The sequence below is a fragment of the Podarcis gaigeae genome, assembly GCF_964106915.1.
Source record: "Podarcis gaigeae genome assembly, chromosome: 16".
In the NCBI taxonomy this organism is placed as follows: Eukaryota; Metazoa; Chordata; class Lepidosauria; order Squamata; family Lacertidae; genus Podarcis; species Podarcis gaigeae.
The window spans coordinates 9,065,673-9,081,201 of record NC_139693.1 but is presented as its reverse complement, the minus strand read 5'-3'; the positions used below and the strand labels follow the sequence as shown (position 1 = coordinate 9,081,201).

Genomic DNA, 15,529 nt, shown 5'->3' with positions numbered 1-15,529 from the left:
GCACCCTTTACAGTTGTGTTGGGTAAAGGTAAAGAGACCCCTGACCATTAGGTCCAGTCACGGACAACTCTGGGGTTGTGGCGCTCATCTCGCTTTATGGGCCAAGGGAGCCGGCGTACACCTTCCGGGTCATGTGGCCAGAATGACTGGCGAACCAGAGCAGCGAATGGAAACGCCGTTTACCTTCCCACCGGAGCGGTACCTATTTATCTACTTGCACTTTGACATGCTTTCGAACTGCTAGGTTGGCAGGAGCTGGGACTGAGCAATGGGAGCTCACGCCATCGCGAGGATTCGAACCGCTGACCTTCTGATCGGCAAGACCTAGGCTCTGTGGTTTAACCCACAGCGCCACCCGCATCCCTAAAAAAGTAGTATAGACGCCAACAATTGGGAAACACTGGCCTGCAGGTGCTCTGAAGGCACGGAAATGCCGTTTATCTTCCCGCCAGAGCAGTACCTGTTTATCTCCTTGCACTTTGACGTGCTTTCGAACTGCTAGGTTGGCAGGAGCAGGCACTGAGCAACGGGAGCTCACCCCATGGCGGGGATTCGAACCGCCAACCTTCTGATCGGCAAGCCCTAGGCTCTGAAATGACAGCTCCCTGAAGGCTATCTGAAGCCTGGTTTGCTGGCAAACCAGGGAAGTCCTTCAGGTTTCTGCTCTGGGTCAATTTTATCTTCATTCTCATGAGGGCTGGAGCCCTGGATATGCTTTTAAATGAAAGCTGGGTTTCCAAGGCTTCTAAATTCTCTGTATGGGCCATACCTGTACCGGAGAATGGGGAGGGAGTCTCAAACACAGTACACAGAGGATATACTCGTCCTCAGCTCCAGCTCAGCTTCCAATTATATTTGTGTGCAATCTCTTATGGACCCATGTTTATATGGGGTTTTTAAGATTTATTCTTTGAAGTATGCTAGTTCTCAAGGGTGAGACCCAAATCCTTTGCCAGGAAAAAGCAAGAAGGCTGGGAACTTTGTGCCAAAAGGAATATTTGCTTGTTGTTCACTTCTCATTGCCCACAAGAGTGTCCTTAAAGCCTCAGAGAGTTTTATTCTATTAAGTGGGTTATATGGAAATTTGTAAAATGCGAATCATAAAGGCTGGCTCAGGAATGGGGAGCCTTCTTTCTTCCTAAGGGCCGCATTCTGGGGGCCACACACACCAGTGATGAGCAGGGCAAAAATTGGGCAGAGTGCTAAATCTAAGTTTTACCTTTGCACTATAAGGTAAAGGTAAAGGGACCCCTGACCATTAGGTCCAGTCGTGCCTGACTCTGAGGTTGTGGCGCTCTTCTCGCTTTATTGGCCGAGGGAGCTGGTGTACAGCTTCCGGGTCATGTGGCCAGCATGACTAAGCCGCTTCTGGCAAAACCAGAGCAGCGCACAGAAATGCCATTTACCATACCTTGCCGCCAGAGTGGTACCTATTTATCTACTTGCACTTTGACGTGCTTTTGAACTGCTAGGTGGACAGGAGCTGGGACTGAGCAATGGTGGCAAGCCCTAGGCTCTGTGATTTAGACCACAGCGCCACCTGTATCCCTCTCACCTCCAGTAAAGGTAAAGGCAAAGGGACCCCTGGCCATTAGGTCCAGTCATGGCCGACTCTGGGGTTGCGGTGCTCATCTTGCTTTACTGGCTGAGGGAGCCGGCGTACAGCTTCTGGGTCATGTGGCCAGCATGACTAAGCGGCTTCTGACGAACCAGAGCAGCGCACAGAAACGCCTTTTACCTTCCCGCCAGAGCGGTACCTATTTATCTACTTGCACTTTGACGTGCTTTCGAACTGCTAGGTTGGCAGGAGCAGGGACCGAACAACAGGAGCTCATCCCGTCGCGGGGATTTGAACCACCGACCTTCTGATCGGCAAGCCCTAGGCTCTGTGGTTTAACCCACAGCGCCACCCGCGTCCCTCCAGTAGTTTCCAGCAACTGGTATTCAGAAGTATTCCTGCCTTTGACTGCGGGTGACAAAGGGAGAGTCTCTTCGGCCTCCCCCCCCCCAAATCAGTGCTCAACTGGCTTGGCCCCAAACCTGCAGCCTCAGAGCGCAGCCTGGGGCAGTGACATCACTCTGCTGCTGTTCCAAGTTCCCCTTCCTCTCGGTTCCTATGGCAACTGCTTCATACTTGACACCTCCCTGGTCCAGTGGGCATAGAGCATCTCCTTCTGCAAAGGCTACCAGATCAGATGAATGATTTGCTTTGGTGAGGAAGGCGGGGCTAGCTTTGACCTGTTGCTCTCTGGCCACAGATGGATGGGGGAAGGGCTTGGACAAATGCCCCCAACACCCCTTGTAATGTTTTATTATGTTTTTATGTATGTTGGAGGCTGTCCAGTGTGACTGGAGCAACCCAGTCAGATGGGCAGCGTACAAATTATTATTATTATTATTATTATTATTATTATTATTATTATTATTATTATTATTACAGTGGTACCTCAGGTTAAGTACTTGATTTGTTCCGGAGGTCCATACTTAACCTGAAACTGTTCTTAACCTGAAGCACCACTTTAGCTAATGGGGCCTCCCGCTGCCTCCGTGCCGCCGGAGCACGATTTCTGTTCTCATCCTGAAGCAAAGTTCTTAACCCGAGGTACTATTTCTGGGTTAGCAAAGTCTGTAACCTGAAGCGTATGTAACCTGAGGTACCACTGTATTATTATTATTATTATTATTATTATTATTATTATTATTATTACACCAGCAAAGCAGCAGACCTCCAAGAAATAAAAGTCTGTTTCTCCCGACCTCTCTCTCTGTCTCTCCCTCCCTTACATCCATATCTCAGTGCACATGAATTTTTCATGCGCCTTCAGCACAGGGATCCAGCCGAGCAGAAGGGAAATATTGATTCTGGAGCTCGCCGGTGTCTTAGTTGGAGAACACTGCTGCCCTGCACTCGGAGGTGGGGAACAGGTCAGTAAAGGACAGGGTATTCTGACTCATGGCTTGGCAAAGGAGAGGCGGCAGGGAGATGGGGAAGAAGCAAGGAAGAGCTGTGTCTCCCCCAGGAAACGTCCAAGGGATGGGAAATTGCCACAGCCTTTTTCTAAAATAAAAACCCCCAAACAAACAGTGCATCATGTTTCAGGAGGCGATGATTTGAGATATGGTGGGGAAAGCTTTGTAAGAAGTGCCCTGACTGATCAGAACGAAGCGTTGAGTTATACAGTGGTTCCTCGGGTTACAGACGCTTCAAGTTACAGACTCCGCTAACCCAGAAATAGTACATCGGGTTAAGAACTTTGCTTCAGCGTGAGAACGGAAATTGTGCGGTGGCAGCGGGAGGCCCCATTAGCTAAAGTGGTACCTCAGGTTAAGAACAGTTTCAGGTTAAGAACGGACCTCCAGAACAAATTAAGTTCTTAACCCGAGGTACCACTGTAATGTGTTCAGGCAGACGTGTCCAAATCAAACCGTTAAAGGCAACCACTGAGTTTGTTCCCCAGCTACTGGAATTCAGAGATAGACTTTGCCTGAACAAGGAAGTTCTACATAGCTACCTTGGTAAGGTTACCAGACGCCCCTGTTTCCCAGGGACAGTCCCCGGATTTACAAGGCAGCCCCCTGACAAAATCCATCTATTCAATAGGAAGTTGAAAAGTGCCCCCCCCCCCCCGGATTCACTGAAAAAAATATGGTAACCTTATCCCAAGACCACACATTGAAAGCAATTGCAATACAGTGGTACCTCAGGTTTATAAATTAATTTGTTCTGGAGGTCCGTTCTTAACCTGAAACTGTTCTTAACCTGAGGTACCACTTGAGCTAATGGGGCCTCCCGCTGTGGCAGCGCGATTGCTGTTCTCATCCTGAAGCAAAGTTCTTAACCCGAGGTACTATTTCTGTGTTAGCGGAGTCTGTAACCTGAAGCGTCTGTAACCTGAGGTACCACTGTACCACGTTAAACGCTCATGGCTCCGCTCCTTGCAAAGAATCCTGGGAACTGTAGTTTAAGGGAACTCCTGTGACCCTCACACGGCTACAATTCTCAGAGCTCCCTGGGGATGCAGGATTAGATAATAATAATAATCTTATTATTGATACCCTGCCCATCTGATGGGTAATCAGCTTGGTCCAGCAGCGGCTCTTCCTATGTCTTTATATCAAAGGCTGGCAGATTGGTTTTCACCCAGAAATCATTGCCACTGTATGTACATGTGGTAAAGAAATAAATTAGAAAGTGAGTTCCATCAGACGTCTTGGGACTAAAGGATGCTGTCATGGAAGTTTTGGCTGAGATTCCTGGATTTCAGGCGGTTGGACCAGATGACCGCTCTCTGAAGCACCCACCCTCCTTTAAAAGGCGTTGGGGAAAACTTTGATGGGGGGGCTAGCAGAAAACTGTGAGCAGAGGGGGCTGGAGGAGCTGCAAGGGAATAGGTGAGGGATAAAGGGGGGAATGGGAGTGGGGTTGGAGGAGTGAGCAGGGATGGCAGCGCTGGTATCCTACACACACACACACACACACACACACACACACAGAGCAAGCTAGTAACTTTTCGTGGTGAGACTCATGCAACACCTTGGGGATTAATATACACAGAACAATAAATATACATACTTTGTCAACCTTCTGAGAAATATACAAAACATTAAACAAAGCAAATTTATCAACGACTTGGATGATGGACTCAAGGGCATCCTGATCATATTTGCAGATGACACCAAACTGGGAGGGGTGGCTAACACCCCAGAGGACAGGATCACACTTCAAAACAACCTTGACAGATTAGAGAACTGGGCCAAAACAAACAAGATGAATTTTAACAGGGAGAAATGTAAAGTATTGCACTTGGGCAAAAAAAAATGAGAGGCACAAATACAAGATGGGTGACACCTGGCTTGAGAGCAGTACATGTGAAAAGGATCTAGGAGTCTTGGTTGACCACAAACTTGACATGAGCCAACAGTGTGACGCGGCAGCTAAAAAAGCCAATGCAATTCTGGGCTGCATCAATAGGAGTATAGCATCTAGATCAAGGGAAGTAATAGTGCCACTGTATTCTGCTCTGGTCAGACCTCACCTGGAGTACTGTGTCCAGTTCTGGGCACCACAGTTCAAGAAGGACACTGACAAACTGGAACGTGTCCAGAGGAGGGCAACCAAAATGGTCAAAGGCCTGGAAACAATGCCTTATGAGGAACGGCTAAGGGAGCTGGCACGTTTAGCCTGGAGAAGAGGAGGTCAAGGGGTGATATGATAGCCATGTTCAAATATATAAAAGGATGTCACATAGAGGAGGGAGAAAGGTTGTTTTCTGCTGCTCCAGAGAAGCGGACACGGAGCAATGGATCCAAACTACAAGAAAGAAGATTCCAGCTAAACATTAGGAAGAACTTCCTGACAGTAAGAGCTGTTCGACAGTGGAATTTGCTGCCAAGGAGTGTGGTGGAGTCTCCTTCTTTGGAGGTCTTTAAGCAGAGGCTTGACAACCATATGTCAGGAGTGCTCTGATGGTGTTTCCTGCTTGGCAGGGGGTTGGACTCGATGGCCCTTGTGGTCTCTTCCAACTCTATGATTCTATGATTCAAATCAGTCTCTTAAGCTGAAGCCAAGAAAGAGTATTCTCTATAAGGTTGAATTTCAATTTACGTATCAAGACTTTGAGATTAGACCACTGAAGAAGCCCGGAAAACTATCTTGGGAGTTGGCTACCTGCAAGCCCCAGTAAAAGGGCCCCATTGGGGGCAAACAGCGGCTTCTTGATCACTTGGACTGCCAGGGCGAAACAGGTGCAAAATGCCGGCACCCTGTCGCCTACAACTTCATTGTCTACAACTTTATTAACATCTATCTACAACTCCACTAGCATCTCTAGGTATTGTGAATAACACTGAACTGACCTTTTGTTGGTATCTTCATGAACTTATCTAAAAGACTGAGTTGAGCATTTGAAAACTCTATTGAAACCAGACAATATAAGTTCATCTTAGGCTGGGTAGTTCGCAAGTCTCTGTGGCTTTGTTTAATGTTTTGTCTTTTTCTCAGAAGGCTGATAAAGTATGTAGAATTATTGTTCTGTGTATATTAATCGCCACCGTGTTGCATGCATGAGTTGCAGTACTTCTGTCAGCAGCACAGTTTGCATTTTTCTAGCATAGCAACTTTTTGTGGGCTTATTTCAGGCCCTCCAAGGGACTCTATTTTCCAGGGATGGTCCTGATTTGCAGAAGCTGTCCCGGTTTCTGATTTGATCCCGGAATGTCCCACTTTCCCTTAGGACGTCCCTATTTTCATTGGAGAAATGTTGGGGGGTGTGGAGTGACTCCCGAGCTCAAGGAGATCAGTAACTACAAAACCATTAGAAGACATCAGAAGGCAGCCCTGTATAAAGGTTTTTTATGTTTTTGTATGGTATGTTGAAAACCGCCCAGAGTGGCTGTGGCAGAACAGTCAAATGGGTGGGGAATTATTAGTATTCTTTTGGAATAGGATGCCCTTATCATCATCATCATCATCATCATCATCATCATCATTTATTTATACACCACCGATCTGACTGGGTTTCCCCAGCCACTCTGGGCAACAGAATATTAAAAACACAATAAAATATTAAAAACACAATAAAACCAACCAACAATATCCCCAAAGATAAGAAGAATATATTTCTCTATGTGACAGCAGCGGCTAGATTACTAGTGGCAGAAAAATGGAAAACAGGAAAAATATTTCAGAATGGAGAATTAAGATCTGTGAATTTTTGGTGATGGCAAAATTAACGGCATCGATTAGGGGCTGCCCCAAGCAAAAAATTAAGAGAGAGTGGGAGTGTGTAGAGATATATATGAAAAAATATGGATATGGAAATTAAAAGGAAAGACTAGCAAGGCTACAAGATGATAATATAAAGGATATGACTATTAAGTGTAAATAACTGCTAACACAAGAAACTATAATACAAATGCTAATAAGATCTCACATGGGTGAGGAGAAGTCGGGTGGGAGGAAGGGGTGGTATTTGGAAAATAATTGAGAATGTGATATAAAAGTAAAATGATTGTGTTTGTAATTTGAATTATTTTGAATGATTGTGGTTATAAGTTTTTGCTTCTTTTTCTGTCACAAAAACTTTAAATAAAAAAATAAATAAAAACACAATAAAACATAAAACATTAAAAGCTTCCCTAAACAGGACTGCCTTCAGATGTCTTCTAAAAGTCAGACAGTTGTTTATTTCCTTGACATCTGACGGGCGGGTGCCACTACCGAGAAGGCCCTCTACCTGGTTCCCTGTAACCTCACTTCTCACAGTGAGGGAACCACCAGAAGGCCCTCAGAGCTGGACCTCAGTGTCCGGGCAGAATGATGGGAGTGGAGATGCTCCTTCAGAAAAAGGTTTTGGCAGGTATGTTATTTACAAGACTGACTTAAGGCCACAAAGCCCCCCACCCCCACCCTGCCCTCAAGCCCCTTCCCTTCCAGACACTCACACTCTGGTCATCGTCTTCGCTCTTCATATGATCTGCGATGAAGCGTACTCCGTCCACAGCCTCCTCCAGGCCGCAGCAACAGGGGCCTGGCGGTGGCACCGTTTGACCCGGCCTGTCCCGGTAACCGTTGACTCCCGGCTCCGACGTTTCCGTAAAGGGCCTTCCCCCGCCATCACCGCTGCTCCCCGTCCCGAACTTCTTGACCGTGGACGGGTTGACGTAGCAAGTGCAGGACCTGGCTCCTTCGCGGAGGAAGAAGCTCCCGGTCGTCCGCTCCTGGTTCTGCCGCTTCTGGCGCAACCTCTGGCGGGCGCAGTTCTGCCGGGGCTGCTTCATGAAGAGGAGGGTGGGCAGCTTGTCCAGGAAGACCACCTTGACCCAGGGCGGCATGGTGTGGGTGGTGGGCGAGCGGTGGTGGACGTTCAACACGCAGACGCTGGTGACAATGGAGAAGGTCACCAAGACCATGGTGAACATCAGGTACTTGCCCACCAGCGGCACGTCCAGCGATGTGGGCGGCACAATCTTGGAGATCAGAAGCAGGAAGACCGTGAGGGCCAAGAGGACCGAGATGCAGAGGGTCATCTTCTCGCCGCAGTCGGAAGGCAGGTAGAAGACCAGGATGGCTAAGGAGGTGATGAGGATGCAAGGGATGATAAGGTTGATGGTGTAGAACAGGGGCTTGCGGCGGATGATGAAGTCGTAGGTGATATCCACGTAGGTGGAGTCGTTGGGGTTCTCGTTGCGCCGTCCCGGCAGGGCGATGATGTCCCACTCCCCGCTGGGGGTGAAGTCGTCCAAGCTGGCCACCTCGCTCTTCAGCACCAGGTCGATCTCCGTCCGGTCGTAAGTCCACGAGCGGAACTTCATGGTGCAGTTCTGCTGGTCGAAGGGGAAGTGCTTCACCTCGATTTTGCAGGCACTCTTGTAGATGGCCGGAGGGAGCCAGAAGATGCTGCCGTCATAGGAGACGACGGCGTTGGAGTAGAAGGACACCTCGTACATCCCGTCGGCGCTGGGGGAGGGGAGAAGAAGGGGAAGCAATGCTCATTGTTGGTCTAGAACAGGGGTCAGCAACCTTTTTCAGTTGTGGGCCAGTCCCTCAAACCATGTAGTGGGCTGGACTATATTTTTTTGGGGGGTGGGAAATGAATGAAGTCCTATGCCCCACAAGTAACCCAGAGATGCATTTTAAATAAAAGGACACATTCTACTCATGTAAAAACACACTGATTCCTGGACCATCCGCGAGCCGGATTGAGAAGGCAATTGGGCCAGATCCAGCCCCCGGGCTTTAGGTTGCCTACCCCTGGTCTAGAAGGTGCATGTCTGGACTGGACTGGACTAGACTGGAGGCTGGACTGAGGAGAAATGGTGGGAGCTGCTGCCCCCTTCTCCTGAACCTTCCCAAGGGCAGGAGGACAGTATTGATTTAGAACAGTGGTTTGCAGAGGGGCATAGTCCAGAGGTGAAAAGCTGGGAAATACTGGGTGAGGAACAGCTAGAAGACGAAACACCAGGAGGGAGACATCTGGCAGATTCAGTGTCCTTGGACAGCATTCCAGACCCCCCTTCACCTAGGACTAGACAGGCTCCAAGAGTGATAGAACAGAGAGCGCAGCGGCAACAAGCTCAGGTTACCCAACATAGGAGTGGCAAAGATTAATGGGGGCAGAGGAGGGGAAAACCTTTACTGGGAGCACCGCCATTTCTCGAGAGATATGCATTTCTTTGTCTCTCGCTGTGTTTATTAAAGAAACGCTCCTTTTGTTTGATCTGTTTATTCACTGCCACCAGGGGAGGGTTCCGATTCTTCTAAGCCTGACGGTGCAGGTGCACAGATCAGAGCTCACGCACCATGTGCACAGCTCTACCCATGCCATCAACACGTTCATCATAATGCAGGCCACCCGGACTCTGCCTTTTATTCTGTTTATGAATCGTGGCCCATAACATAGTTTGAAGTGCTTTCACGGTAGAAACCTCCACAGCTGAAACAATGAAAAGAAGAAAATTGGTCTATAAAACCACTTCCCTATATAAAAACAATTAAAAACTATTTAATGTTGGACTGGACGACCCTCGTGGTCCTTTCTTACTCTACAGTTCCTGGGCTTTTGTTTCAGCCGGAACTCAGTTCCAGCACCTCTCAGGTGGGCGCCATTGCCATTCTAAGAGAACAAGGGAGGCATTCGTGTTTCGTGGTGAGTTTCAGCACCTCTTTTTCTAGAACCAACTGCACTGGCTCCCGGTGGAGTACAGGGTCAGGTTTAAGGTGCTGGTTTTGACCTTTAAAGCCCTATGCGGCCTAGGACCCACGTACCTACGGGACCGCCTCTCCTGGTATGCCCCACGGAGGACCTTAAGGTCCACAAATAACAACACTATGGTGGTCCCGAGCCTCAAGTAGGTTAGATTGGTTTCAACTAGGGCCAGGGCCTTTTCAGCACTAGCCCCAATGTGATGGAACGCTCTGTCACAAGAGACTAGGGCCCTGCGGGACTTGACATCTTTCTGCAGGGCCTGCAAGACAGAGCTGTTCCGCCTGGCCTTTGGTTTGGACTCAGTCTGACCCTTATGTTTCCCTCCCCTTATTGTCTTGATTTATCAGCTATTTTGAAATGAGGCTGCATTTTAAATTGCATTTTAACCTGTATCTCAAATTGGGATTTTTTTTCCACCCTCTCTTTCCCCCCTATTATGTTTTTACTGTGATTTTATTTTATTGGTGTTAGCCGCCCTGAGCCCAGCTCTGGCCGGGGAGGAACGGCTATAAATAATAATAATTATTATTATTATAAAAATCATTTCAGATCCAATAAACATACAGTTACTCTGTCTCTCACACATACACACTCACTCTCAGTCAAACATACACGTTCTCTCTCTCTATCTCCCTCTCTCTCACACAAGCATGTTCCACTTTCTCACCTGCTTTTAAACTACCTCAATCCCTATCTAGCAGCAGGTAAGGTTTAAAACAAGTAGTGATGTATGGAAGTGAGAGCTGGACCATAAAGAAGGCTAATTGCTGAAGAATGGATGCTTTTGAATTATGGTGCTGGAGGAGACTCTTGAGAGTCCCATGGACTGCAAGAAGATCAAACCTCTCCATTCTGAAGGAAATCAGCCCTGAGTGCTCACTGGAAGGACAGATCCTGAAGCTGAGGCTCCAAGACTTTGGCCACCTCATGAGAAGAGAAGACTCCCTGGAAAAGACCCTGATGTTGGGAAAGATGGAGGGCACCAGGAGAAGGGGACGACAGAGGATGAGATGGCTGGACAGTGTTCTTGAAGCTACTAGCATGAGTTTGACCAAACTGCGGGAGGCAGTGGAAGACAGGAGTGCCCGGCGTGCTCTGGTCCAGGGGGTCACAAAGAGCCGGACACGACTAAACAACAACAGGGAACCTTTGGCCCTCCAGATGTTGCTGAACTACACCTCCCATCACTGCTGCCCATTAGTCATGCTTGCTAGGGCTGTTGGGAGTTGTAGTCAGCAACGTTTGGAAGGCCAAAGGTCCCCTACGCCTGGCTTTGAAAGCTCTCCTGACACCGCGGCATTGTGACAAGGAGGAAGGTGGGGCCAGGCGGGCCCCTCCAGGTGGTTCTGCAGTCCTAATACGGCCCGTGAACTGCAGGTTCGCTATTGTCGTCCCAGATCCGCCAGCGTTAGACCCAGGACAAAGAATGCTGAGGTGCACCTACTTGTTGTAGAGCACAACATCTGGAAGCCAGATGTGTTTGGATGGCAGCCGCACCTTCTTCATGTCATCAAACTCCTCTGGCTTCCACGTAAGGCGATAATCCTCCCATTCCTGCAATGGGGAAAGAGAGAGAGAGAGATGGGGAGGGGGTGCTAGACACAATCAGGATGGCCACATCCCCAAGACTGACCTGAAGTCTCCAGTTTCACCTCACCCCTTCCAGTTGGCAGGGGGAGGGCCTGAATCTCCAGGGGGGTGAGAGTGGATTATTTTGGTTTTTTTTTAGTATTAAAAAGACTGTGCATGTGGCTTGCAAGGTTCTGTTAGGATATAGTTCCGTTCCACCTTAAAAGAAACAGGCATGACTGTTGTGTGTCGCATGCCTGTTTACTTCCAGCACAGGCTGGGAATGTCCATTTCTATATTGCTATTGCTTTGCTCTTTTGTTGGACACGAAGGGAAGTAGACATGTTTTTCCTTTGTTCCTGAACTATGCTGAATAAACGCCTATAAATAATGCTTACACATGTCTCTGGCAACTTACCTGGGTCAGCCACACGTTGGTGGTCATGATCTGCTCCCGCTCGTGCTGTCAACAGAAGCAAAAGAAAAGGCATCAGAATAATAATAACAACAACAACAACAGCAACAATTTATTATTTATACGCCGCCCATCTGGCTGGGCTTCCCCAGCCACTCTGGGCGGCTTCCAACAAAATACAGTGGTATCTCGGGTTAAGAACTTAATTCGTTCCGGAAGTCCATTCTTAACCTGAAACTGTTCTTAACCTGGGGCACCACTTTAGCTAATGGGGACTCCTGCTGCCGCTGCACGATTTCTGTTCTCATCCTGAAGCAAAGTTCTTAACCCAAGGTACTATTTCTGGGTTAGCGGAGTCTGTAACCTGAAGCGTATGTAACCTGAAGCGTATGTAACCCAGGGTACCACTGTATTAAAATACCGTAATGCATCAAACATTAAAAGCTTTCCTAAACAGGGCTGCCTTCAGATGTCTTCTAAAAGTCTGTTAATTATTTTTCTCTTTGACATCTGATGGGAAGGCGTTCCACAGGGCGGGTGCCACTACTGAGAAGGCCCTGTGCCTGGTTCCCTGTAACTTGGCTTCTCGCAGGGAGGGAACCGCTAGAAGGCCCTCGGCGCTGGACCTCAGTGTCCGGGCAGAACGATGGAGGTGGAGAAGCTCCTTCAGATATACTTTTAGGGCTTTCAAGGTCAGCACCAACACTTTAAATTGAAGGGAAGAACACGAGAAGAGCCCACTGGGTCAAGCCAATGGCTAGTCCAGCGTCCTGTTCCCACATTGGCCAACCAGATGCGTGCAGCTCCTGTGCACAAAAGCCACCCCCGCTCCTGCAGCTTCCAGCAACTAGTTCTAAGCAGCATTGCTGCCTTCAGTCGTGGAGGCATTGTGGCCAGTAGCTACTGATAGCTCCTGTGCAATCTTCTTTGAACACAAGCTCCAGCTCCCGGCAGCCAGCATGGCCAATGGTCAGAGGTGGTGGGAGTTGTAGCACCACAAGCTTTGGGGAGGATGACACCACATTATAGAGAGTACTTACATTATGTTGGTTACTCTGTACAAGCAATGGTCACCTTTCAAGATCTTGAGAAGCAGTTCCTCCTCTGGCGAAGAGGAAAGCCCCGCCTCCAGTGGGGAAGGGGCGCTTGACCAGGAGATACTGGGGAGAGCCTCAACACTGAGCCTGAGCAAAGTGGAGGGGAGGCAAGTCCCCCTTTGCCAGCGCCCACTCTGCGCAGTAGGTTTCAGCGCAGAGAGGGGAGGAGAAGGATGGGGGTCACACGACTGTTATGCTGGGGGAGGTACAAGGACCGGCTTAGCGACTTAGCCGGACATGAACTTGCGATGCTCTTCACTGTAAATAGTTTACACTAATAATAAAGCCAGGAAAAGACAGGTTGGAGTCTTGCCTGTTTGCTCTCCACACCACCACCTGACATAAGCCAATGGTAGAAGAGGACCAGGAAAAATCCCAAAAGGAGAACCAGCTCCTAAAGCTCTGGTCTGATCATCATAAGCAAGAGACCCCAAAATTATAAAGGAAAAACACACCCTTACACGATTTGCAATGCCCTGCGAGCAAAAAAAAGGACAATTTCTCTATAGAAGAAAACACTCTAATAAATCAATTCTGGTCATTCCCGTCCTCAATCCAAGCTGAAATTTTAGAAAGACTAGAAACATTAAGAAACAGACTGGCTGGGAAGGACACATATAATGATACCAAGGTAAGGTAAAAGGTAAAGGGACCCCTGACCATTAGGTCCAGTCGTGACCAACTCTGGGGTTGCGGCGCTCATCTTTATTGGCTGAGGGAGCCGGTGTACAGCTTTTGTATTATAGGAATCATGAGGCCAGCAGGACTAAGCTGCTTCTGGCAAACCAGAGCAGCGCACGGAAATGCCGTTTACCTTCCCGCTGGAGCGGTACCTATTTATCTACTTGCACTTTGATGTGCTTTCGGACTGCTAGGTTGGCAGGAGCAGGGACCAAACAATGGGAGCTGACCCCATTGTGGGGATTGAACCGCCAACCTTCTGATCGGCAAGTCCTAGGCTCTGTGGTTTAACCCACAGCGCCACCCGCGTCCAATGATACCAAGGAGGATGACCTAAAAAAGGGCCAGATTTTCTCCAAAATGATTCCTACACAGGAATATAACTCAGCAAGGTGAGAACTGACTGTGGAGCAGGCTCCCTCAGAACGCGGACTCTCCTTTGAAGCACAGATTGGGTGGCCATCTGTCGGGGATTCCTTTGCTGTGATGCCCACCTTGCAGAGGGTTGGACCATTGAGGTTCCTTCAAACTCTGCACTTCATTGATTCTAAAAGGGCACTCCAGCGAGAAAGTTTCCTCCAGACTTACAGAAAACCTCTGCTTTGAGCAGCATTTTGACCCATTTGGCAGTTCCCACTTCCCCATCTTTGGTACATACCACGCTGATGAGCTGGGCCAATGATACCATCAGCTGCACAGTGACCAACTCAGATCCATTGGTGGCCGGGCGGATCAGCTTGTTGTACCGTGACGGATCCAGGAGATGTTCTACCAGCCGCTCTTCCGTGTCTGTGCCCAGGGTCCCTGCGTAGAGGTGGAGAAGGAAGCAGGCAGAGTAAAGCAAACACCGTTCAGAACGAACACAGAGCATACTCACAACAAGGCAGACAGTCCTACTGTAATGTACAGAGTTGAATAGGATCCAGAATGCAGCAGTCTGATTGGTCCTAGAACAATAGGATCCAGAATTCAGCAGTCTGATTGGTCCACAGGAGCCACCCAATCCAGCTCCAGGTGGAAGTGAATCTGCAACCTGATTAGCCTACAGGAGAATTCCAGAATTAGCCAATCACGTGGGACCCATTGTGTAAATAATGTATATAAAGCAGACTGTTAAGTTGTGGGTGAACATATCAGACGACACAGCGATTCTCCAAACAGCTCTTGTTTATTCACAGGTCAGAACAGAACTGAACTGAAGGGTTCAGTCAGCCTGCTTATATAGAGCAGTGTTTCCCAACCGGTGTTCCGCGGCACACTAGTGTGCCGCGAGACCTTGCCTGGTGTGCCGCGAGTCGGGCGGCGAGAGGCGGGGCGGCGGCGGCGAGGATCCGTGTCGAGCCGGGGGCGGCTCCGCGGTGGTGGTGCCGAGGTTTCTCCATCCATTCTCCCCTCACACACACACACAGGAAATAACACAGGATCAGCTGACAGGACCCGGCCAATGGGGCCGCGGCGGGGCAGCGCGCGCAAAAGGGAGGAGCGCGAGACATCGGACGAGGAGGAGGCCGGCATGTCCGGGCAGCAGCAGCAACAACAGCAGCAGCAACTCCCGGCGACGGCTCCTCAAGCCCCGGGCAACCCTACTCCCTCACCGGCCTCGGCCCCGCCGGCCACCTCGGCCCCGCCGCCGCCCCCTCCTCCGCCCGCTATCGCTGCCACCACCACAACAGCCGCCGCCGCCTCAGCTGGGCCCATGCCTGCTGGGAGCGGCGGCGGCAGCAGCAGCGCCCCGGCGCCCTTCCTTCACGGCGGCGACCCGGCCCTCCTGGTTCGGGAGGCGGGCGCGAGAGCCCCACCCCTCGGCGCTCGCCAGCTCCGCGCGCGTCCTTGCCTGGGCGAAGGTGCTTCTTGGACGGGAGGCTGCTGCGACCAAAGACCCCGGCGGCTGTCAGGAGGAAGCGGAGGAGGAGCGGGAGGCTGACCCCGAACTCGTGGGAGGAGGCGAGAGAGAGAAGGCGCTTGGGCAGCCATCCCAAGCCGGCGCACGGGGGCGCCCGTTTGGAGCTGCCCACCTGAGCGCACGGGACAGGAGCGGCGATTTGATTCGCGCCAGGCCA

General features: G+C 49.8%; 1 protein-coding gene across 1 annotated transcript in view; it reads right to left on the bottom strand.

Annotated features, from left to right (window-relative positions):
* CHRNB2 (cholinergic receptor nicotinic beta 2 subunit) overlaps positions 1-15,529 on the bottom strand; it is a 33,134-nt gene that overhangs the window by 3,307 nt on the left and 14,298 nt on the right. Inside the window, exons 2-5 of the mRNA XM_083715844.1 lie at positions 14,128-14,273; positions 11,695-11,739; positions 11,152-11,261; positions 7,444-8,458 (exon numbers count right to left, since the gene is read on the bottom strand). Of these exons, the coding sequence (XP_083571970.1) occupies positions 7,444-8,458; positions 11,152-11,261; positions 11,695-11,739; positions 14,128-14,273 (1,316 nt within the window). The remainder of the gene's footprint in view (positions 1-7,443; positions 8,459-11,151; positions 11,262-11,694; positions 11,740-14,127; positions 14,274-15,529) is intronic.